At 46.2% G+C, this 19700-nt stretch overlaps 1 protein-coding gene across 2 annotated transcripts in view; it reads right to left on the minus strand.

Annotated features, from left to right (window-relative positions):
- Nucleotides 1-14168: 14168 nt before the first annotated feature.
- PLEKHO2 (pleckstrin homology domain containing O2) overlaps nt 14169-19700 on the minus strand; it is a 29430-nt gene continuing 23898 nt past the window's right edge. Inside the window, exons 6-7 of one of the 2 annotated variants that reach the window (XR_012624859.1) lie at nt 16923-18901; nt 14169-15151 (exon numbers count right to left, since the gene is read on the minus strand). Coding sequence is in view for 1 of the 2 variants with exons in the window: in XM_074837437.1 (XP_074693538.1) it covers nt 17666-18901 (1236 nt within the window). In the remaining variant the exon portion in view is untranslated. Of the gene's footprint in view, nt 18902-19700 lie in introns of both variants that reach the window. The other variant, XM_074837437.1, reaches the window with a different exon arrangement.

The following is a 19700-nucleotide window of genomic DNA, read 5'->3' on the forward strand; positions in this document are numbered from 1 at the left end:
GTGGGTGGTTTAATTGTGTTTCCAAACCGATTTCGGAGGAGAGGGATTTCTGTTCTGTGGAAAATACGGGGTGAGTGGTGGTTGTTTTTTCCCTGAAAGCAGGGTTTGGGGCTTGGCTTTTCCAGGGGATCAGGTGCTCTCATCTACCACACAGCCAGGGCACAGCAGTGGGTGTAGGAGGGGGTTAAAAGCCCTCTTCCCTCACAGTTTTAGTTAATTCTCCTGTTTCAGTATCTGGGTCTGGTTTTGTCTTTTACTCTCTTTTTCATTTTGATAGTATGAGGAGGAAGGAACCAGACAGTGGCTGAGCTGAGGCTGGGGGGAGAATCATATCTATTTCAGGGAGGTCTGAGGTAGGCAGAAAAAAAGATCCAAACCAGCCAAAAACATTACAAAACTATGTGTTTGGTCCCATCAGTATTGTCTGTCTCCAGGCTAGAGAGCTCCTGCTGCCTTTTCACGAAGGAACAGGTAATGGCTCTCCTGGCAGAAAACTGGAGCTACAGAGAGGCCACCCTTTCTGCCACAGCCATTTCAGTTCAGCCTGCGCAAGGTCTCTGGCAAGGATCTGTCACCCCCCAGCATTCTCCCCATATCTAATTTGTCAGGGTAAGTGTGGCACACAACTGTTCCCCACTCCTTGTATTTTCTCACCTTTCCGGTGTTTGCTTGCAGTCAGTCTTGCCACGGATACGGGGTGACACATTGAGTGACACCTTGGGTTGAGTAAACGTTGTTTGTTGGCCTTCAAATACATAGGAAGGTGGTGCAAGGAGAAAACAATAACCCATTCTGCAAATCCAGGATGGGCAGGACTGGGAGGCATGAGCTTAAATCTTTGTAGGCAGGAGTTTGGTTTCTCCTGTGTATGGGAGAAGTGGCCAAGACAGCAAAGGGGATTTGACTGCAGAAATGGGGGTTTCTTTGCTGCTGGACACAGGACAGAGGGGTGACCTTGCAAGAAGCCTTTCTGCTCCGCTACTTTGATTTCTCACAGAATCACAGAATTATTCAGGTTGGAAAAGACCCTTGGGATCATTGAGTCCAACCATCAGCCCTACTCTACAAGTTCTCCCCTACATCATATCCCCCAACATCTCATCTAAACGACCCTTAAAGACATTCAGGGATGGTGACTCCACCCCCTCCCTGGGCAGCCTATTCCACTGTCTGACCACTCTTTCTGTGAAAAATTTTTTCCTAATTTTTCCTAATTTTCTCGACTTAGTCCCTGCAGCATCGGCTTTGCATTCCCTCCCTGTACCATGCTGGCCTACAGACCTGGGTCAGACTCGGTCTTTGTCAGGGGCCCTCTCTCCTCCTCAGCAGGACTGTCCCCCTGCCCTCCAGCCTCGCTGTACCATTGCTTTGGCTGTCAGCACAAGCTGATCCCGGCGACCACATGAGGGTGCCAGTGCTGTTCACCTGCAGCGCTTTGCTGCAGTGAGCAATGAGCTCCAGGGTGTAGCTGGGGCTGTTCCCTGGGTTCAGGCCAGTTTGGGGGGACACCCCTGTCCCAGGGACCCTTGTGCTGCTCCTGCGAGAGAGCGTGGGGCATGTGTGTGTCTGGTGGGAGATGCAGGGATGCAGGCAGCGTCCCGGGGGGATGCAGAGATGCGGAGACCCTCTGCTACTTCAGAAACGTCCCATCTCCGGGCACAGCTACACCAGAACTATCTTCAGGGCAGGGAGCAGCAGGGATGAGCGGGTGGTTTCCATCTCATCGAATCCCACTGCCAAGGGTCTCTGTAGCCAAGCGCTGCGTGGATGCAGCGGATCCACTGCAGGGACCACGAGCAGGGCTTGGCCTGCCTGGCTGTGCAAGGGGAAGTAGACCCTAAGCTCTCGAGTGAGCACAGATTGTGTGGGGCTCTGTGGCTAGCTGCAGGTCTCAGAGCTTTGGATTTGTGTTTTGTTTTCCTTTTATTCAGATTGAATTAAAATAAAGACACCCTCTCTGGTAGGAAAAGCAAACATAAGGTCTGTCTGGATAAAGGGGAAGCCCTTCTTTTGTACAATAGCTCAATGGGTAGAGCATCCTCCCCAAGGAAGGGGGAAAGCTAGGTTTGATCCTTGCTTCTGCCGGAGGGGAGATGCAAACCCTGGTCTCCACAAGACCCCAGAGAGTACTGTAAACAGCAGGCTGCGAGCATGTCTGGTGCAGAGACTTTTTCTTGCTCTTTCCTGTTATTTTAAATAATTAATGATTTGATGGAGCAGGGAGCGGAGAAGGCAGGTGTCCCATCTCCCTGGAGAGCAGTCTGTGCACCCGGCGAGACAGTCTTGCTCTCTCTCGATGAATATTTAAGTGTCTTTAGACAAATTGGAATGGCGCCAGCAAGAATGACTGAAAAGGGCTGAGCCCTTCCCACTGGGTACCCTAGTGCCTGGGGGCTGGGGAAACAGCCCTCAGTAGGGCAGGGAATAATCCCAGCTTGTCCAGAGTACCATGCATCCCAGCCTTGGGTGGGACCTCTGGCTCTTGCTAGTCTTTTGTTATGCTGTAAGAAATCCTTGGATGGAAAGCTGTCCGGATTTAACCTGTCACTGTTAATGTCATTGTCTGCACCTCTTCCAGAGCTTGAATCAGCCAGGACTGACCACCTACGGCTCTTCTGCTGCTTAATGCTGACCTTGGAAGAGAAGTAGCACAGATGCACTGAAAGTTCGCATCTGTTTGTGGGCTTGGGTGTTTTCAGTAGGCAGAAAAAAAGCCATGTAGGCAGTTCCTTCTGTCCTTACTAAATACGTATGTGTTCAGGGGTGGAAGGGACAAAGACTTTCTGCTGATACTAAGTACAGAATGCTGCAAGGATTTATTAACGACGCTGAACACTTGCCTAGCGATCCATTTATTAGCTAACAGACCTAAAAGAGCTTTTGAATTTTTCCACTAATGTTGTAGCATAATGAATGACAGGGGGAGGTGGTAATTTGAGCTCTTTTTGCAATATATTTCACATATTGACCCCAACTTCAGAAAAGTGTTAAAGTCTTCGACTTTATTTCACTTGAAGAATAATTTTAGCTAAGCCGGCTACGTGCTTTTTCTCACTTACAAGTGAAGCTCTCTGACATAGCATTTTGTGCTCTTACCGTGCATGCACAGTTTTTATGTTAGTTTAGGATAATCATTATTTTCAATCTCCATTCAAAAATCATGAGTCAGGCTGCTTAAATTCATGCCATTTTAAAATGTGCCTCTTGTTTGCTCTCTGGTTTAGTTGTATACACTGTGATTTTAAAGTCAGTCAGATTTGCAGCTAGCCGTGTAACACAGCCCACAAACCAGTATGTGTTTATGCAGAAACAGTTGCTTACCTAAAGGTTTAGCAAATTGGACTTTAATTTATAATCTTCCTTTGGAAGCAAAACTGGAAGGTTTGCCTGCAGCTGCCTGTAGTCCAGGAAGCCAAGGTGCTGCTTCCCTGGAGCTGCCCGCAGTGGGGGAGCCTGGCTCGGGGAACAGCCTCTATCCCTGGAGGACTGTCTTTTCTGGCATATGCTGCCACACTTAGGAAATCGAATATTGCATAGGAGAGGAGATGACCACGTTCCTCTTTCAGTGCTGGTGGACTCTTTTTACATGACCAGGTGTCAAACAGCACAATGCGCTGAGATAGCAACCATGGGCTCTGCGTGACAGCACCTAAACCACCCTTTGGGCACTGTGGTATACAGCTGCCATTGATGCCGTGTGGAATTGTATGTTTGCACTGCTTTATGTCCCTGCTGTGGGTATGAAAGAGATTAACCGTACCAGCTCTGTGTCCTGGTTTGCAAACTGCGCTTTCAGATCTGTCCCATTAGAATGGAATACACGTTACAGCTCTGGCTACATGGCTTCATGTGTGGCTCCATCTTATTTATTTTTTGTCTGGGCTAGGCTTTTAGTTGTCCTGTAGACTAGGTTATTTTTGGTGCTTGCTTTGATAACTCTGTTGCTGTGACATGCTGCGGAGCCAGAACTCCTCTGGGAACATCCCAGCAACGCACACAAACATCAGCCCTGTAGCTTCTAACAGTCAACATATGAAGCTTTCAGAAACCCTGGACACCTAACGGGACTCCACAAATCCCCTCTGGAAGCGCGAGAAGGGATCCAGCACTTTCCTCAAAGGCTGTATTCATCTCCTTGCAAGGCTTCCACAGAGGAACAGCTTGTTAGAGGGACCTGTGGAGCTTGGAAGCTTTGCCAATAATAATTCAGGTCCAATTCTGAAGTCAAATATTTAGTTAAACAGAGACTGTCTGATGACTGGATTAAACACAGACGGCATGTGAGTGAGCTCAACACTTCAGGTTTTTGTCAGTGTCCATTTCACGAGCCTGTAATTCCATTTTTCCTGTCTTCCCAGACTCTGCTCATCCTGTGTAGTGTTTCAGACAACGCAGAATGAGGTGTTTCAGCAGAGCTGTTGCTCCTAGCTCAGGAAGCAGCCTGTATCACAAAGTGATGTTCTCTGTTTTGGGCTTAGGAACAATCCAGTGTTATGAGATTGGGAGGAAACCACACTTCAGAGTAATTGAAGGTTTTGTTTGTTTGTTTGTTTGTTTGTTTGTTTTTAAGGAAAAGTCTCGAGGAAGCCAGGAAATGTCAGAGAGGGTGGGTGAGTGAGTCTTGCCTGGCAAGATGCTGCTGCATGGGGTTGACACAGATAGGTCAGTCCATGTTAACAGCAACTGGAAGTTTCGACTGGTGATTTTGAACTCCCCTCTCCTGTCACTCTCACTTCCCAAAGCCAATAGGCCTTTAAATCCCTTGAAAAGACAAATGGGCTTAAGCTTCTATGTAGCTTTGAAAGTGAAGCTTACACTCAATTAGCACAGTGGCCGCGGTTGTTCCTGACGATCAGGTCACTCCTGTTGATCTCTGACCTTCACATAAGCTGGCTGACATGAGTTCACTACATCTTCCAACTCAGTATATTCTCCTTCCAACTGTGGAGAACTGGGCTGACATCTATCCTGCAGGAATACATGAGAAGCAAAAAAATACCTGCTAAGTATCACTTGTACCTGAATTATATCTTAGCAAAATACCATATGGGGGAGGAAGCCATTATTTCTGTGATGCTTTGCTGAAGAAGTTCTATATGAGCCCATTGTGTTTAAACACTCTTAATGCATGAGAGGTTTGAGCAGTAGCTGGGAGTTTACTGGTGTGACAACCTCTATTTCACAGTGAAGATCAGGTCATGGTGGTCATCCCGGCCTTGCTTTGAACTGTACACCCTACTGGAAGAGTGGAGGCTGGTCTTTCAAAACCAGGAATATAAGACTAGGACACTCTTAAAACATTTACTTTGTGAAGGAAAGAAAGTGTAGCAGGGAAGGATCAAAAGGGCAGAAAATCCTTCTTGAATTTGAGAAATGGTGTGATGGAGCTGGGGTCCTAACCCTCCCTGGTTCAAATGTGATGGTTAGCTGAGCAAGTGTTTGGTTATGGGAGGTGGGAATGGTTGCATCGTATAAACCAAGCCATAATCGGACACTGAAACCTAATCCCCTTGCTGACATGCCTGCAGGCAATGTTTTTATTCTCTCTTTCCTGCATGTGTAAAAAGAGGGAGGATCCTCTGCTTCCTGGGCCTCTGAGGACTGTCTGGCTCCTAAAGGCAATCTCTTCCCTGCCTGTTTCAGGACAAAAGTGCAGCTGAGATGTAGGATTTTATAACCGTAAACCTGAAGTGCTGAAACCTACTGCCAGAGTAGCCCTGAGCTGCTCTTACATCATGCTGTAGGACTCAATGCAAAATTTGAAGTGAAACAAAAAATCTTATGTTTGAGGACTTAATAAAAGCAAAGTGGAAGCAAAGGGTCGCTAAGCTGTGATGCCATCGGTCCCTTCTTCTTGGAGACCATGGTAAACCATGGTGTGCAACAGGAGCAGGAGAGCACACTGTCAGGAAGCAGCAGTGCAGCTTTGGAAGCCTTTAATTTTTCTCTCTCAGCAATTTTCCTCCAGAGCCCGAAACATCTGTCTCTGCCTCCAGCCACATGCAAGTGCACCGAAAGAGTTTTGTTCCAAGCCTAATGAGGAATTTCATGGTCTTGGAATTGGAGGCAGGGGGAGGGGGCTGGGACAGCAGCCGGACTCATGTGCTCTCCAAGGAGCTCTGCTGATGTCAAATCGCAGGCTGATGACTTTTATTTTATTGCAGCCCACCAGGCTTCCCTTTAAAGTCTGCTGCTAGAGCCGCTGGTGATCAGTGCAGGAACAGCTCCTACACGAGCTGCTGCGTTCCAGGGGCTTTCTCACATCTGGGCACAACAAGCAACATGGAAAATAATGACATCAGTGGAGAGGAGGTGGGGGAGCTCAGCTGGGCATCAGCTCCACTCTGTTTGTGGAGAGAGCACACGTGAATGCAGAAGGCGTTTGTCCTGCTTCTGGCTGGTAGAAGGAGGGATGGGGGAAAAAAACAACCCTGGGCAGATGTGTAATCCCATTGCTTGAGTGTCTAGCCGATGATGCTGAGATGTGGTGATGCACGTGGTCTGAGAACAGATATAGAATGAGCTGATTCAAATTGTAGCTGGTCTCAGTAGCATTTAAAAAGCACAAACCCCAGCTTTCTCTTTGAGAAGGACAGGGTTATCTGGAGAGAGACATAATCTGTGCAGAGCACAGGAAACAGAAGGCAGATGTTGTCATATGTTTATCATGTTTCCACCACTGGGTCTTCCTTTGGGACAGGCTTGCAGATCCCAGGCCCTGGAGCAGGACTTGCACAGCTCCATGGACACACCGTGCTGTGTTTATCTAGGGCAGAAGAATATACAGAGCTCTTCTTCCACCTGCCCAGGTTCTCCTGGTCTGAAGAGGAAGTTCATATTCACTTGCTGTGACTCAGCTATAGAGCCTGACTCATTTTCATGCTGTTACTCATAGAAGAGGAAAGCCAAATGGCAACCAGTCTGTGCCTGTAGCCACCTGTAATTCTCCAGCTTTCTGCTGTTAATGTCTGGATGAGTTTCTGTTTATCGGCACTAACACACTAACCCTGCTAAAGCTTTTAATACTTCTCTCTACAGAAAAAGACTGATTAAGAAATAAAGCTTTCTCCCCCTAAAGCTAAGAGGAAGTGTGCTAAATCTCCATGGCTGCTTGTGGAGTTCCTGAAATGGGACTATTTCAAGTGGACGCTTCACAGGGGTAGCAACGGGCTGGGACAAGATGAAGCAACCACCAGGCAGAGCTGGGAACAGCTGCAGAGTTACTGCAGCTCCTGAGCTGACCGCTGTGGTCTGGAGGGAGTTGCTGATGATCTGTTTCTTAAAGGTGCTCAGTGCTAGGAGATCCTGCTTCCAGCGATGATGGCTTGTTGGTGACCAGAAATCTGTCTCACCAGCCCTCTGGGCTTCTGTCCCGTGCCTTGACCTCCCACTGTAGTATAAAGCCTATAACTACATGGGCTTCTGTAGGCTGCTAGTCCTCAGAGGAAGGGATGGTGTTTTACTTTGTGTGAACCTTTGTTGTACTGCCAGCTCAGGAGTCTCTTCTCACTTGAGGCCTGGCTGTTGCTCACTTGTGCATATTTTGTCCGCTCGTCAGGGTGCAGGGAAACACTGGGTCCTGGTTCCTTCTCTTGCAGCATGATGGGTGGGTTGTTCTGTGTTAGAGACCGCACGAGCATGAGTCAGATTTGAAAACCTCACCCAAAATCTGCATAGGGAGGCTTTAGCTTTGAGGTGAGAACTGGTGCCTGCCACTACAGCTGGGCCAAACCCTGCCTTTCCCATTTCAGCCTCATTCCATGTAAAACCCACAGTGCAGCCCTTCCTGCACTGCACAGGAGAGCACAGTGCAAAGCTCCAGGTGGGTGGGCTGTCCAGAGGACAAGGAGGAATCTTGGGCCTGGAGCAGGGGCTGTGTTAGAGTTTAGGCGGTTTCCTCTGGCTTATGGGAAGCTGAGATTCAAGTCACTGGTCTAAATCTTCCAGAGGACAGCTTGGCCTTAAACCGGGCTCTCCCTTCTCAGCAGCCTGCTGCTGGGCGAGAGGCCACCCTAGGGTTCTGCTCTCTGATCGTTCTCCTTGATCCCATCTAAAGAGCTTTGATCACAATCATTCCACAGCCTCTCAAATGAAAAGCTGGGGTTTCAGTTATTTTCTGGTGGAAAAATATTTAATTGGAAAAATTCCTGCATGGCCTTGGTACGCTTTCAGCTGGCATCCTGCCTGCCCCTCTCTGAAAATATTGCTGATTTTGAGTGCAAGTGCTTCTTGTGAGGCTGGTTACTTTGGTTGCAATCCCTCACTTTTAGGTTTCTTTTGGTAGGAGTTGGGCTCTTGTTACATGGCTCTGAAGTGACCTTCTGGGGCTGCCAGCATGTCCTGCTGCCCTTCATGGGAGAGCATGGCTCAGAGAGGCCGGGGTTCTTGTGGCATTTAAGGAGCAGCCACTGCCCTGCTGCTCCTAGCTGTCTGCTGTTAATACTCGCCACCGCTCCCAGCTCTGGCAGCCGTGATTGCAAAAAGCTCTGCGGGCAATGGAAGCAGGCTGGTTTCATCATGACAATGTAGTTATCCTTTTAAGGGAAAATTCCCTCTGGGAGCCAACCCTCAATTACCTCCTGCTCCAGTGCCTTCTTGCTAGAGATGGCTTGTAACACAGCTGAGTTACAGCCACACTAACTCAGTCGAGCACCTAGCCGCTCTGGAAAAAAACAATAAACTGTTGGCCACTGTTTGATGAATCTAGAATTTGGGGTCAAAATCCAAAGGGCTGGCTCCCCTCACCAGTGTATTTGTGCAGAACCAGTCTGTGGCTATTACATCATCAAACCCAGATGCTATTCCCACGGTATTAATGGTGTCATATGCAGATACCATGGTCTTCCCTAAAGGAGTTTGTTGCAATATTTGGGAGCTCTGGGTAGTACAAGACTGGTGATAAATAGCTGATGCAAGTGTCTGCTAAATGCCAGGAAACTGGGGTAGGCAGTGGCTGCATTTCAATTTGCTGTTATTCACTGTGGTGAATGGGAGGGGACCTCCAAGGGTCCTGATTCGGAGGCCGAAGAATTCCTCCTATTCTGCTGACATGTCTCATAAGTCCACAGGGGCGATGTCTTACCGGGACGGGGCTGCTGCGGAGGTTACCCTCTGCCTCCCCAAGCAGAGCAGGAGCGTGCTGAGCTATAGAGAACAGCCTGTGCTCTTTCTATTCTATAGGAATGGTGGCTTTGGCTGCAAGCCCCCGAATTTACTTCTCTTGTGTTTAGCACTGAAAATACTTTAATTCTGAACGAGCTGCTTACCAGAAGAACATGACATGCTGGAATGCAGACTTGTCACAGGAATGAGGCCAGGCTCCTTAAAGAAGTCCTAGGGACTGCTTCTTCTGACATCAGTAAGTTTACTGTGATTGTCTGAGAAAATGGCATTTTCTCTCCAGGCAGTGACAGCCACATTTAAAAAAACAACCCCGTACCTGTGCAGCTACTGTTGTCTTGAGCCAAAACAAGTGGACCACAGCCCGTGGCCTGACTGGATCATCTGAGAATGAAACTATGCTCCTTGGAGAAGCGGAGGAGCCAGGCTGGATCCCTGTGCCCCATTTGGAATGAAATGCACGGGGATCTTGTTCTGTCTGCCCAGGTCGGACTGAAAGACCTTTCCCATCTTCTCAGCTTCCCCAAGGGTTTGAATTCTCTTCCCCTATCTAGAGCAAGGAAAACCAATAAAAAAATTTTAAAACCTCTGTAAGCAGACAGGAAGCAATAACAGGAGCTCCATCAAAATATGTAATTTCATACTTTTAAAAACCTTAGGGTAAATTACTTTAAAAATTGTAAATTAACTAGAGTGTTGAAATTGTGTTTTCATGCTGCAGAGCAAAACTGTCCCCTTTTGAAATGTCAACTTTTCAAAGCTTATTTTGTACATTTTTTAAATACAGGACACTTTTCCACATCTGTAGTCCTCTGTTAATGGTTTTGGGTTGCTGTTTTGCCCTGAAAATGTTTTGCCAGAAAATGTCTCACCAGCAATTCCTGTGAGGCCCTGATTCCACCCTTGGAGGTGGGTGGTTTTGAACCCGCCTGGATAGAAGAGCAAAACTGTGGCTAAGATGAGAGCAATGTCTTTTGAATACATAACTATTGTTTGAACTGATGACCTTTTAGAAGTTCATTAGTTCTTGGCACTCGAAAACAAGTGGAATTTATTTGCCTTGCTCAGGAAATTCAACCCATGCCATTGAAAATTCAGTGTTGCTCCAGAGAAAGAGCTGATCAGAGGCTCTGTCGCTTGGACAGGAGGGTTATCCACGTGCTGGGGACTGGCACCACACTACGTAGGTTCAACTCTGTATCTTCTGGGATCTCCCATGTGACATCTGGCCATGTTTTTTCCTTTGAGCTTCATTTCCTCTTCACCACTGTTTCTTGCAAAGACGTACAATACATGAAGAACTGGGCAGTGCTTTGCTGTCATGGTGATGTGGTCTAAACAAACCCGGAGTATTTTGCCAGTATTTCAAAACTGACTTCTTGTTGCGAATGAAATAGCCAAGGAACTTGCAGTTTTGTTTGCACAGATACTCACCCAGTTAGTCATGCTGGCTTGCATATCTGTTGGACTTTTGGAGATCTTCTAGTGTTTTATCAGTTTCAGTGATAAGTATCCCAGTGTGCAGTGGTGTGCTAGATAACTTGCATCTAAAACTGATTAGCATTTCTCCTTTAAGCATTTTTTTCTGTGCAAGGTAGGTTTCTCTGGAAGGAAAAAATAATTTTCCTCCAAAACTACTTGAGGTTTTTTTTGGGTGGGAGGGAAAAATATTAATATAGTTTAAAATTTCACCAAGCATCTGAAACTATTTAGAGAACAAGAGGGAATTAAATGTTTCAATAAACGTTAAGGGAAAGCCAGTAACCAGCTTTCAAATATCATCATTTCTGGGTACAACCCTGCTGTGTAGTTCCGAGGGGAAGGAGAGTTGGGGTCTGTTGTTGTTGCATATATGTCACATCTTTACCCATGAATGGGAGCTAGTACTTAGCATTACCTCCCCACTTCTTGCCCTCTTCCTACCTCTGACCTTTACTCCAGTACACCCCCTTACAGTCTCTGCTCCAGATGGCTTATTCTTTTCCCCCAGAACATCTCCAGAATACTTCAAGTTCTTATTTCTCATTTTAGATGAACAATATGGTAGATTTAACAGCTATCTGTAGTATTTGCACAGTATTTTTTATCTGCTTATGGGCTAGGAGTAATAGTGCTTTAACTGCCATATCACCCAAACAGGATTTGGAGGCCCATTCCTATCCCTGCTAAGGGTTAGAAAAGTCATCAAAGGACATATTCTTAGAACTGGCTCTTTTTTGTTTGTTTGTTTGCTGTTATTGGGAGCACTTAATCTGGTCATCTAATGTTCAGGTCATCTAAAGTTTGCTGCAAAATGTCACCACTGCACCAATTAAAAATAAAAGTATCTGCTGCAGAAGAAGGGGTTTGGAGCCTGGCTCTTCAATGCTTTGTGCCTTTGCCTTCATTCTGCTTGGTGCAAAGCTCCCCTTTCTCTCCTGGCTGCACTACAAGGCAGAATTCATTCACGGCCTTCAGGTCTTCGTACTGGAAGATGCTGTAAAAGAACCACCAATAGTGTTGTTAGTCAAAAAAAAAATGGAGGTAGTCCTAGCTTGGGTTCCCAGCATTTTGATTCCATTCATTCATTTTGAGCAAATAATTTTAAAATTCATTTCCTGACTTTGAAAAATGCCCATGTTCCAAAGCGTAAACTTATCCCCTATGGGGAGGTAGAAATCAGCTCGTGAATCCGACAGGGGTGAGGAATAAGGAGGTTTTCTTGGCAGTGACACAACTAAAACTTATGGACAGCTTCTATCAACACTGCGCCAAGCTTTCTAGGAATTGGTTGTTCTGGCAGAGAAGTGGCATGAGATGGAAAAGTGGGGAGAGACGAGAACTGAAATCTGGAGCAGATTTCAGAGGAGGTGTGAGCAGGGTCTGCAGGGGGCTTCTAGGGCATGACTTTTGTCATCCCACAGCTCTCCAGTGAGAGGGAAAACAGGGTTTAAAGACCTGAATAGCATGTGGAGTTTATTAGCCCCTGAGTCTGGTTGCTGAGGCTTCTGCCAATGTCCTGCAGAAATCATACGGCTGGGAAGGAACTCAGGCAACAGCTTCATCCACCTTTCCATGTGGAAGAGGGTGACATATACCCACCTTCCCTGCCTATCTGCTCTTAAGAAATCCCAGTGATGGAGGTCCTCTTGGGGACCCCATTGTAGAATACATCCACCCTGGCCTGGAAGACTTTTCTAAATAGAAGTCTTCAATCTTTTTTTGCTGCAAATGAAGCTGACTTTTTTTCCCTTTACCTGGTCGATGTGATAAGCTGTTGACAGCCATCCCTCCTGCAATAACTTCTTACAAATGGCATTTTGTAATCTTCCAGAGTTTTCTTTTTTTTCTATAGGTGTAAATACATGTGCTTTATGTATCATCTTTAGCAAAGATGCACTAAGGTAGGATTCCTTCACCGTTTCCTCATATGTTGTGTTTTACAACCTCTGAACTGCCAAGCCGGGCTAGCTCAGGCAGAGGGGACTAAGGCTGCACAGCAGGACATGCAAGGGCTAAGCCTCCAGCTGCTCTCTGGAGTGAAACTGGTGGGACTGGGTCTCTGATACCCAGGAGGGGATGGAAAATACATGGCTTAAAGTACCTCGCATTGATCTCGGACAGCAGGATTGCTGCTGAGAATGAAATCGTTAATGCTTTGTAACATCACGTCAGTGGTTGTCACAGGAATATTGTGGGTTGCTTAGCTGTGAGGTAAGGAGCTAGAAGAACACGGTGACTAAGTTTCCTGGAATAAATTAAGCACTGGCTTTCTGAAGTATGTGAACTTGCATAGCATAACAAAACAGGGATCTCGATTCTCTAAACGCAGTGGATATCTTCTGTGCCTGCAAATTTTCTAACTCTTAAGCTGGAAAGGGGAAATGTTGGAGAGCTTCACTGCTGATGACTCATATTTAAGATAAAACACACATTTTTTAATAGCAAGAATAATTAGTCATCAGAGTAGACTAGCCAATGCTGTAGTAAATCTTTTGGCACCCTGGGACTGGAAGAGCTCTTTCTGCTCTCTTTCAGTTGCAAATTATTGAGTTCTGTGGGATCACTGGATGGAACCTAGGACCTGCATTTTCTATTTCAGATTACATGATAACACAGTCTCTTTGAACCGGTAACCCATGACTATCCATTGAATTAAAAGCAGTCAGGCAAATGTTTCATATGCCAGTCCTATCTATGATTTCTTCTGTGTTTTTTTAAATCATGTTTCACATAGTGCTAGACCCTTCCTTACCAGCATCAATTTAAGGCCAAAATGTGGAGTGTTGTCTGTTTTCTTAGTGTGAGAGGAAGAGTGCCTCTCTCTACGGTATATCTGTAGAAATCAACCCTGTGTCTTGGAGATTCCTTTGAGGAACAACCCCCTTCCCAGCAAGGGGTTAGAAGGTTTCCTAAGCACATTTTTTTACCCAAATGAAGCCAAGCTTGTGCAATAGGATGGTGCATATACTTGCACTCTTTTCCCTGCTTCCTCATAAATTTTGAACCTACTGACCAGTTTCTACCCAGTTTTCGCAGAAGGGAAGCAGTCACTATGGTACCAGCTTCTTATCTTCCTGTAGCTTACTGGCATCTGGGCAGAGCAACAAGGCTGTGGTGTTGCTCACCACCGAGGGGACAACTGCTGAGTGAGCTCAACATTTTGTAGACACCAAAGAGTCCACATGAAGGTGTCAAGGGCAGCCCAGACAGCACTGCTGGAGACTGCACTTGGTGAGGTCTGCAGCAATGGGGATGCTTCCCACTGCTTTCCAGAAGGAGCTGGAGCAGATCCTGGCCTTGGCCATGCTTTCTGGCCAGGGCAGCCAAGCTGGCGGGCAGGGATGACTCTGGAACTACACAGTGTGCAGCAGCAGCTCCAGCTCTGTGCCAGCCACAGCCCCCGGCGCTTCTCCTTCCTCTGGGTTTGTGGTTAGCACAGCATCTAGCTCACCCCAGCCTGACCACAGCCTCTGCAGCGTGCCCTCCTCCACAGCAAAGCCACAATGTGCCGCTCCTGGTGGCTCTTCTTTGCTCCTGTTTAGGACAAATGGCTCTTAAACAGCTGATATTTAAAAGAGGGGTTTATTGCCAAATCTCAAAGCTCTTTACAAGCAGGAGACAAAGTGCTGTCTTTCCACGGGCTGCAGCAGCTGCTTTTCAGATAGTCATCCACATTTGCTCGCTTGCAAACTCACTTCCTTCCTGTCACAGACATGTAAACTGGTGGCACAGCCCAAAATACAGACTCACACCCCAGTGCTCCATGCCTAGAGGGTTTTCAGGCACAAAAAAACAGCCTTAGTGCAGCCAGAAATTAGATGTAAGTTTAAATGTAAGTTTAAAGGAAGATTTAAACAAAAGTGCGTGGTGGCAGGATGTACACTGAAGATGGGAGTTGCTGCACGAGGTCAGAGCAGACCAGGATCCCGTCTTTGACTCTGGCCAGCACTGCCATTTTCAGAGGAGCATGTAAGAACACCCCAGGAGGCAGTTTCTAGCCCTAGGCTGGGCCTGGCTCATGACCAGAATGAGAAGAACAAGTGAGAAAACTGCAGAAGGAACATGATGGTTTTTTTCCTGCAAAGTCCACGTGAATCAGTCTTACAGCTGGGCTAGACATTTTAGGATGAACTGCTAACCCTATTAGAAAAAATAGTTAAAAACAAAGAGTCTCTAACATAGCGGTTTCAGCAGTAGAGTTACTGGGTGCTACAGAGATTCCACTTAAGTTATACCTATTTACAAGACATAATACAAATCTAGTAAGTTCTGTTAGTACAGCAAATATAGTAATTAGCTGTAGCTTGTAAAAGGATTTAACTTGCCATTTCCTAAACAGATACAGGGTTTTTTATCTGTTAGGATTCTTACTGATGGGTATTCAGTAAAATGTCAGACATTTATTCTTTAGAATATTCAGTATAATATAAAAATATACAGTAAATATAAGCACATCCTGTAGGTTTGGCTGTAACAGATAGGGATGTCTGGGTATTTTCATCAACGCTTTGCCAGATGGGTATCCGTAGAACACACCACGAGAAAACACCTGTGAGAGCAAAAGCATTTGTATATAAATTAGGGGACTGAGCTATCCCATAACCTGTTCTCATTCTCCTGGGTTTTCAGTTCCAGGCTTTGATTCATCCACTCTGGAGTTTAGGACTGGCTTCAGTTTTGGGACTTAAACCTGTACCCAGAGTTTGCTCTGGTTTGTGTATCTTCCTGTTAGTGTGAACTGTTTTTTTCCCCATCTGATTCATCTCGTGTTACAGAACTGCATCTTGCAAAAGCCTGCCTGCTCTCTGAAGCTGATGTCCCTCGACTTCCAGTGCACACCAGGTTCTGACAGCTCACATTCATACCACACAGTGTTCGGTAAACAAAAGTGCACATGCAGAAAAATACATTTCGATAGCAGATAGGCACTGAATATTGTCTGTGTTATTAGCCCTTGTCCTAAGTATGTCTGGAAAGGCAAATAAGACCCAGGGTTCACATTGAATCTACAGCAGCAATTGACACAGATCCAGAGTGTGCTCCAGGCTGTGTGCCTGGGAGTGGGCTTAGGACATCAGAAACTTTTTGACTCAAAAGTAAAGCTTTTTGGCACCTGAGCCCTGAGTGTTTGACTGTGTAGAATTTTCCACGTGAGAGAATAACAGGTGAATTCCCATGCGATATCTATGGCTGTCTTGAGAGGGGGACAGACCACTGAAACCAAGGCTGGTTTAATCAAGAAGCAGAAGCACCAGTTCTAGTCACTGTCTTGCTGGCTCTGGGTGGTGAAAACCAGGATATTTGTAAGCCCAAAGCCAACATTTCTGTGCTCAGACCTGAGTGCCCACTGCCTAGCCTAAGAAGATGCTCAGATGAAGCTTTACTGGACTGCTGCTATGGGAGGTGTTTGCAGCCTATTGCAGCCTTGTGGAACTTGGGGAATTATGAAAGAAAGAACAGAAGAAAAATAAATGGGTGAGCTAAGAGAGCAGTGCTGGTAAATAAGAGAAAAAAGCTTAGGTAGCATGCCACTCCTTACAATCAGACTGGGAAGATCGCCCTTTTCTGTGCTTCCAGAGTCTGGCTCAAGTCAAGGAGAAGCCCTCTGGGCTGTCATATGATTCTCCTCGGAGCAACTATAGAGAATAGGGGAGGGGACCCAGCTCATGTACCGGGCTATACAGCAGCGGTGCAAAGACATGAGTTTATCACAGCTGTAATCACTAAAGACCACAGGAACTGTGGCTGCTTTCAGCAGGTGGGCAGGGAAGCTGCGGGAATTGTGCTGGTGCCTTCTGCAGTGCCTTCCTCAGACCCTTCTGTAGCGATGCATTTTTATTTTAATATACTTAAGCCACTGGGACCAGCCCCAGAGTTGTGCGTGCAAAATGCCTTTCCCTCCATGTACTCCAATTACTGACGTCTGTGCCAAACCATGGCTCTCAGGCTAGCCAGGACACAGCAGGTAGAGACGTGTTAAGTAGGAAGAGGGATCTTATCCAGACCCGCTGCCTGTGTGCGTGCTCCTGTCAGTTAACATCCCGGGACAACACAGGGAGCGAGCCTACAGCTAAGGGAACACACATCCCTAAAGCTTCTTAGCGACAGCTCTTTTAGGAAGCTGTTGGGGATCTCCTGGACACAAGTTCTCCAAACGCCTGGCTATTTGTTCCCAACAATGATGAGGGGATTCAGTTACCAGATAGGTATGGTGCTCAATAATAAACCCGTTGTGCTCTAGAAGACGCTCCTTCAAAGACCAAGTGTAACCTCTTTGCCTCAATTTCCCTATTAATGAAACAGGAACAATTAATACTCGCCTGGCAATGATGCACTGAGAATTGCGTTCACTTAGGCAGTGCTTAGCACACCTAAAGCTCTGCACAGCCAGACTCAGAAGAGTGCCTGCATACAGCTGCTCCAGATCTGAGGACACTCCCTGTAGTCAGGAGTTGGCCAGTTTTGTTTGCCTCTGTGTGAGGTCACTTTTTAACTGTGGATGTGGTTTTATGAGTATCTTTGGAGAAGATTAAACCATACATCTTTACATTCCTAGATGTCACTGGACCAGGTGGTCTGGGAAACCTTGCCAACAAGTGAACAAACACTGACCACATTTACCCTTAAATGATTTAACTGGGAAAACCCGATGGGTGCCAGTGCAATCTGGTATCCGCTTGTCTGTAAATACATAGACAGGGGCTTTTGCTAGAATAGCCATTCCGCTCCTTTCAGAAATCTGGCTTGGTTTGATTACCAGGAATTTTTAAGGCCTGATCCATTGAAAGGACTTTGGACAGAGTCCTCAGAGAGCATTCACATTTTCGAAACCATTCAATGTCCTGTAACCTTCTGCTGTGCTAAGAGGATTAGAACTGGACTGGTATGTACAGCATGAAGAAAGAGAGAAAGATGCTATAACTGAAAGCTCAATTCTGTCCCATAAACATGGTGTGTGCACAGCAAAACACCACCTTTTAAACACTGGCCTAGCAATGGTATAAATCATAAATGGCAAAGGTTTAGCTTTGATTTTGAGAAAGAAGTCTCTTTGAAGAGTATGTCAGGGAGCACTTCTCCTGTAAAGAGTCACTAGATCCTTTTGCTTTTCTTTCTGTTTCTGTGTTGCTTCTTTTTTCAGTTCTCCAAGACCTTTAATTTCTTGCAGAACTTGTGTAGCTTGCCGAAGTTGTTCTACTGCCTCATTGAGCAATGTCTCTGCCATCACTGGGGGTCCATTCCCCTCCTGGGCCTGTTCCAACCCTTCACGTAAAACCTTCTGCAGAAGTTTTTCTGCCTTTTCCCTTTCATTAGCAACTTTCTCCTCCATTTTAGCTAAGCAATGATGAGAATCCTTCAGGAAACCTTGGCCTGGAAGTGCTCTCTGTGTATTTTTGGAATCAGACAGCAAGTCTCCAAGAGAAGAACTGCGAAGTTTGAGACCTGAAGTGCTTTCTGCAGACTCTTTCTTCTCAGTAGTTGCTTGTACACTCTCATTGCCTGTTTCTGTAGCTAAGGAAGTCTCTGTCTCTTCTGCTGAAGTTTGCTGTTCCTTCTCGGCAGAGGTTCTCCCATTTCCTTCTTCAGTTTCAACTGTTGGGGATGTGAACTCTGCTACTTCTCTGGCTGCGATCCCGTTCACCGGGAGCTTGGAGCTGCCAGACTCCAGGTCTTCGCAGCCCTCAGCTTCCAGGTCACCATGGCTGGAGTTCATTGTGGCTAGCATTTTTTCCGACAGAATCTTAGGAGGAACAGGAGGCTTTGTAACATCTGCAGTGACAATCTCAGCAAGGTTGTCTTTGCTACTACCTCCTGATGATTTCAAGTCTGTGTTTTTAGGATCAGGGACTGGTTGGTCCCAAGCTACTTTTAGCTTGTCTGGCACACTCTTAGGAAGAGGAATTGGAGCTTTTGCTACACCCCTGTTGCTGACCTCAGTGAGGTTCTCTCTGTTCTCCTCACCTGGTGCTTGGGATCCTTCCACATTCTCCTCTGGACTTAGGGAGTCCTTCTCCTTGGCATTTACATTGTCCTTTGATGCTATGTCTCCCTTAAGCTTCTTTTCTGGAGGCATCGGAGGAGACAGAGGTGTTTTATGTTCCTGGTCAGGAACATTGTTCTCTGCATCTTGGTTTTCTTTTGTGCCAGTGGGTTTTATAGGTGGCATTGGCGGCTTTGGAGTTTCTTTCTGAGGTGGCGCATTGTCATTTTCGCTGATAGTGGAATCAGAGTTTGGTGGTCCATTGTCCACTACATCCAGATCTAGTCGCAGGATACCATCTGATGTAGACTTGGCAGCCTGAAACACAAGAGAGAACTTTTTCAACATCTATCCCATCGTTAATCCTGTGCTCCATCCTTTAACTTCAAGTTAAAATACAAGACCCTCACAACCAGCATGGCAAGCGAGGAGTTGCTGTTTCACACATCCACCCCATTTATACTTTTAAATCTGTTGAAAATGCAAGGAGAATCTGACCACAAACTCGGTGCTCTTAAGAGCAGCTTTTTCTATAGCTCAAGAGCAATCTATGGAGCTTGCACTTCTTCCATGCAGCACCACCCTGTGCTACCCTCTAAGAGCAGCAGCCAGCTCTACCAGCATTAATCTAATAAGTGAAACCCAATGTGATCTGCTATGCTAAAATTCAATGAGCTATGATAATCACAAATACCAAACATTTCACCCAACAAAGAAGAAAGTCGTGTCAAATCACGTACATTGCAGTAAATCTTGAATGCATCGTGAAGCACTTCCATCCCTCTGCATAGCCCTGCTTTTTCCCCAGACCAACACGTTACGTGAACGTCATGAGCATTTTGCTGCCAAGTTATTTTCTGCCTGATAGTGCAGCAACTTGCATGAGAATACCAAAGACAGTAACCATAAGCAGTCAAGAATTAGGACAAAAGCACAGAACCTATTTTACTACTTCCTTTGAGAAGAACATCTCAAAAGTCTGTACCACGATAACTTTATTTCTTAGTTTTCCTGTCAGTGCTAAGCATTGAGCTCTGCCATATTTTAATTCTTTATTCTGTGGTAGCTGGAACCCTCTACTCCCTTCATTTACAACATGCCTACCCAAAGCACACCT

This window comes from Strix aluco, chromosome 12 (genome assembly GCF_031877795.1).
Source record: "Strix aluco isolate bStrAlu1 chromosome 12, bStrAlu1.hap1, whole genome shotgun sequence".
Lineage (NCBI taxonomy): Eukaryota > Metazoa > Chordata > Aves > Strigiformes > Strigidae > Strix > Strix aluco.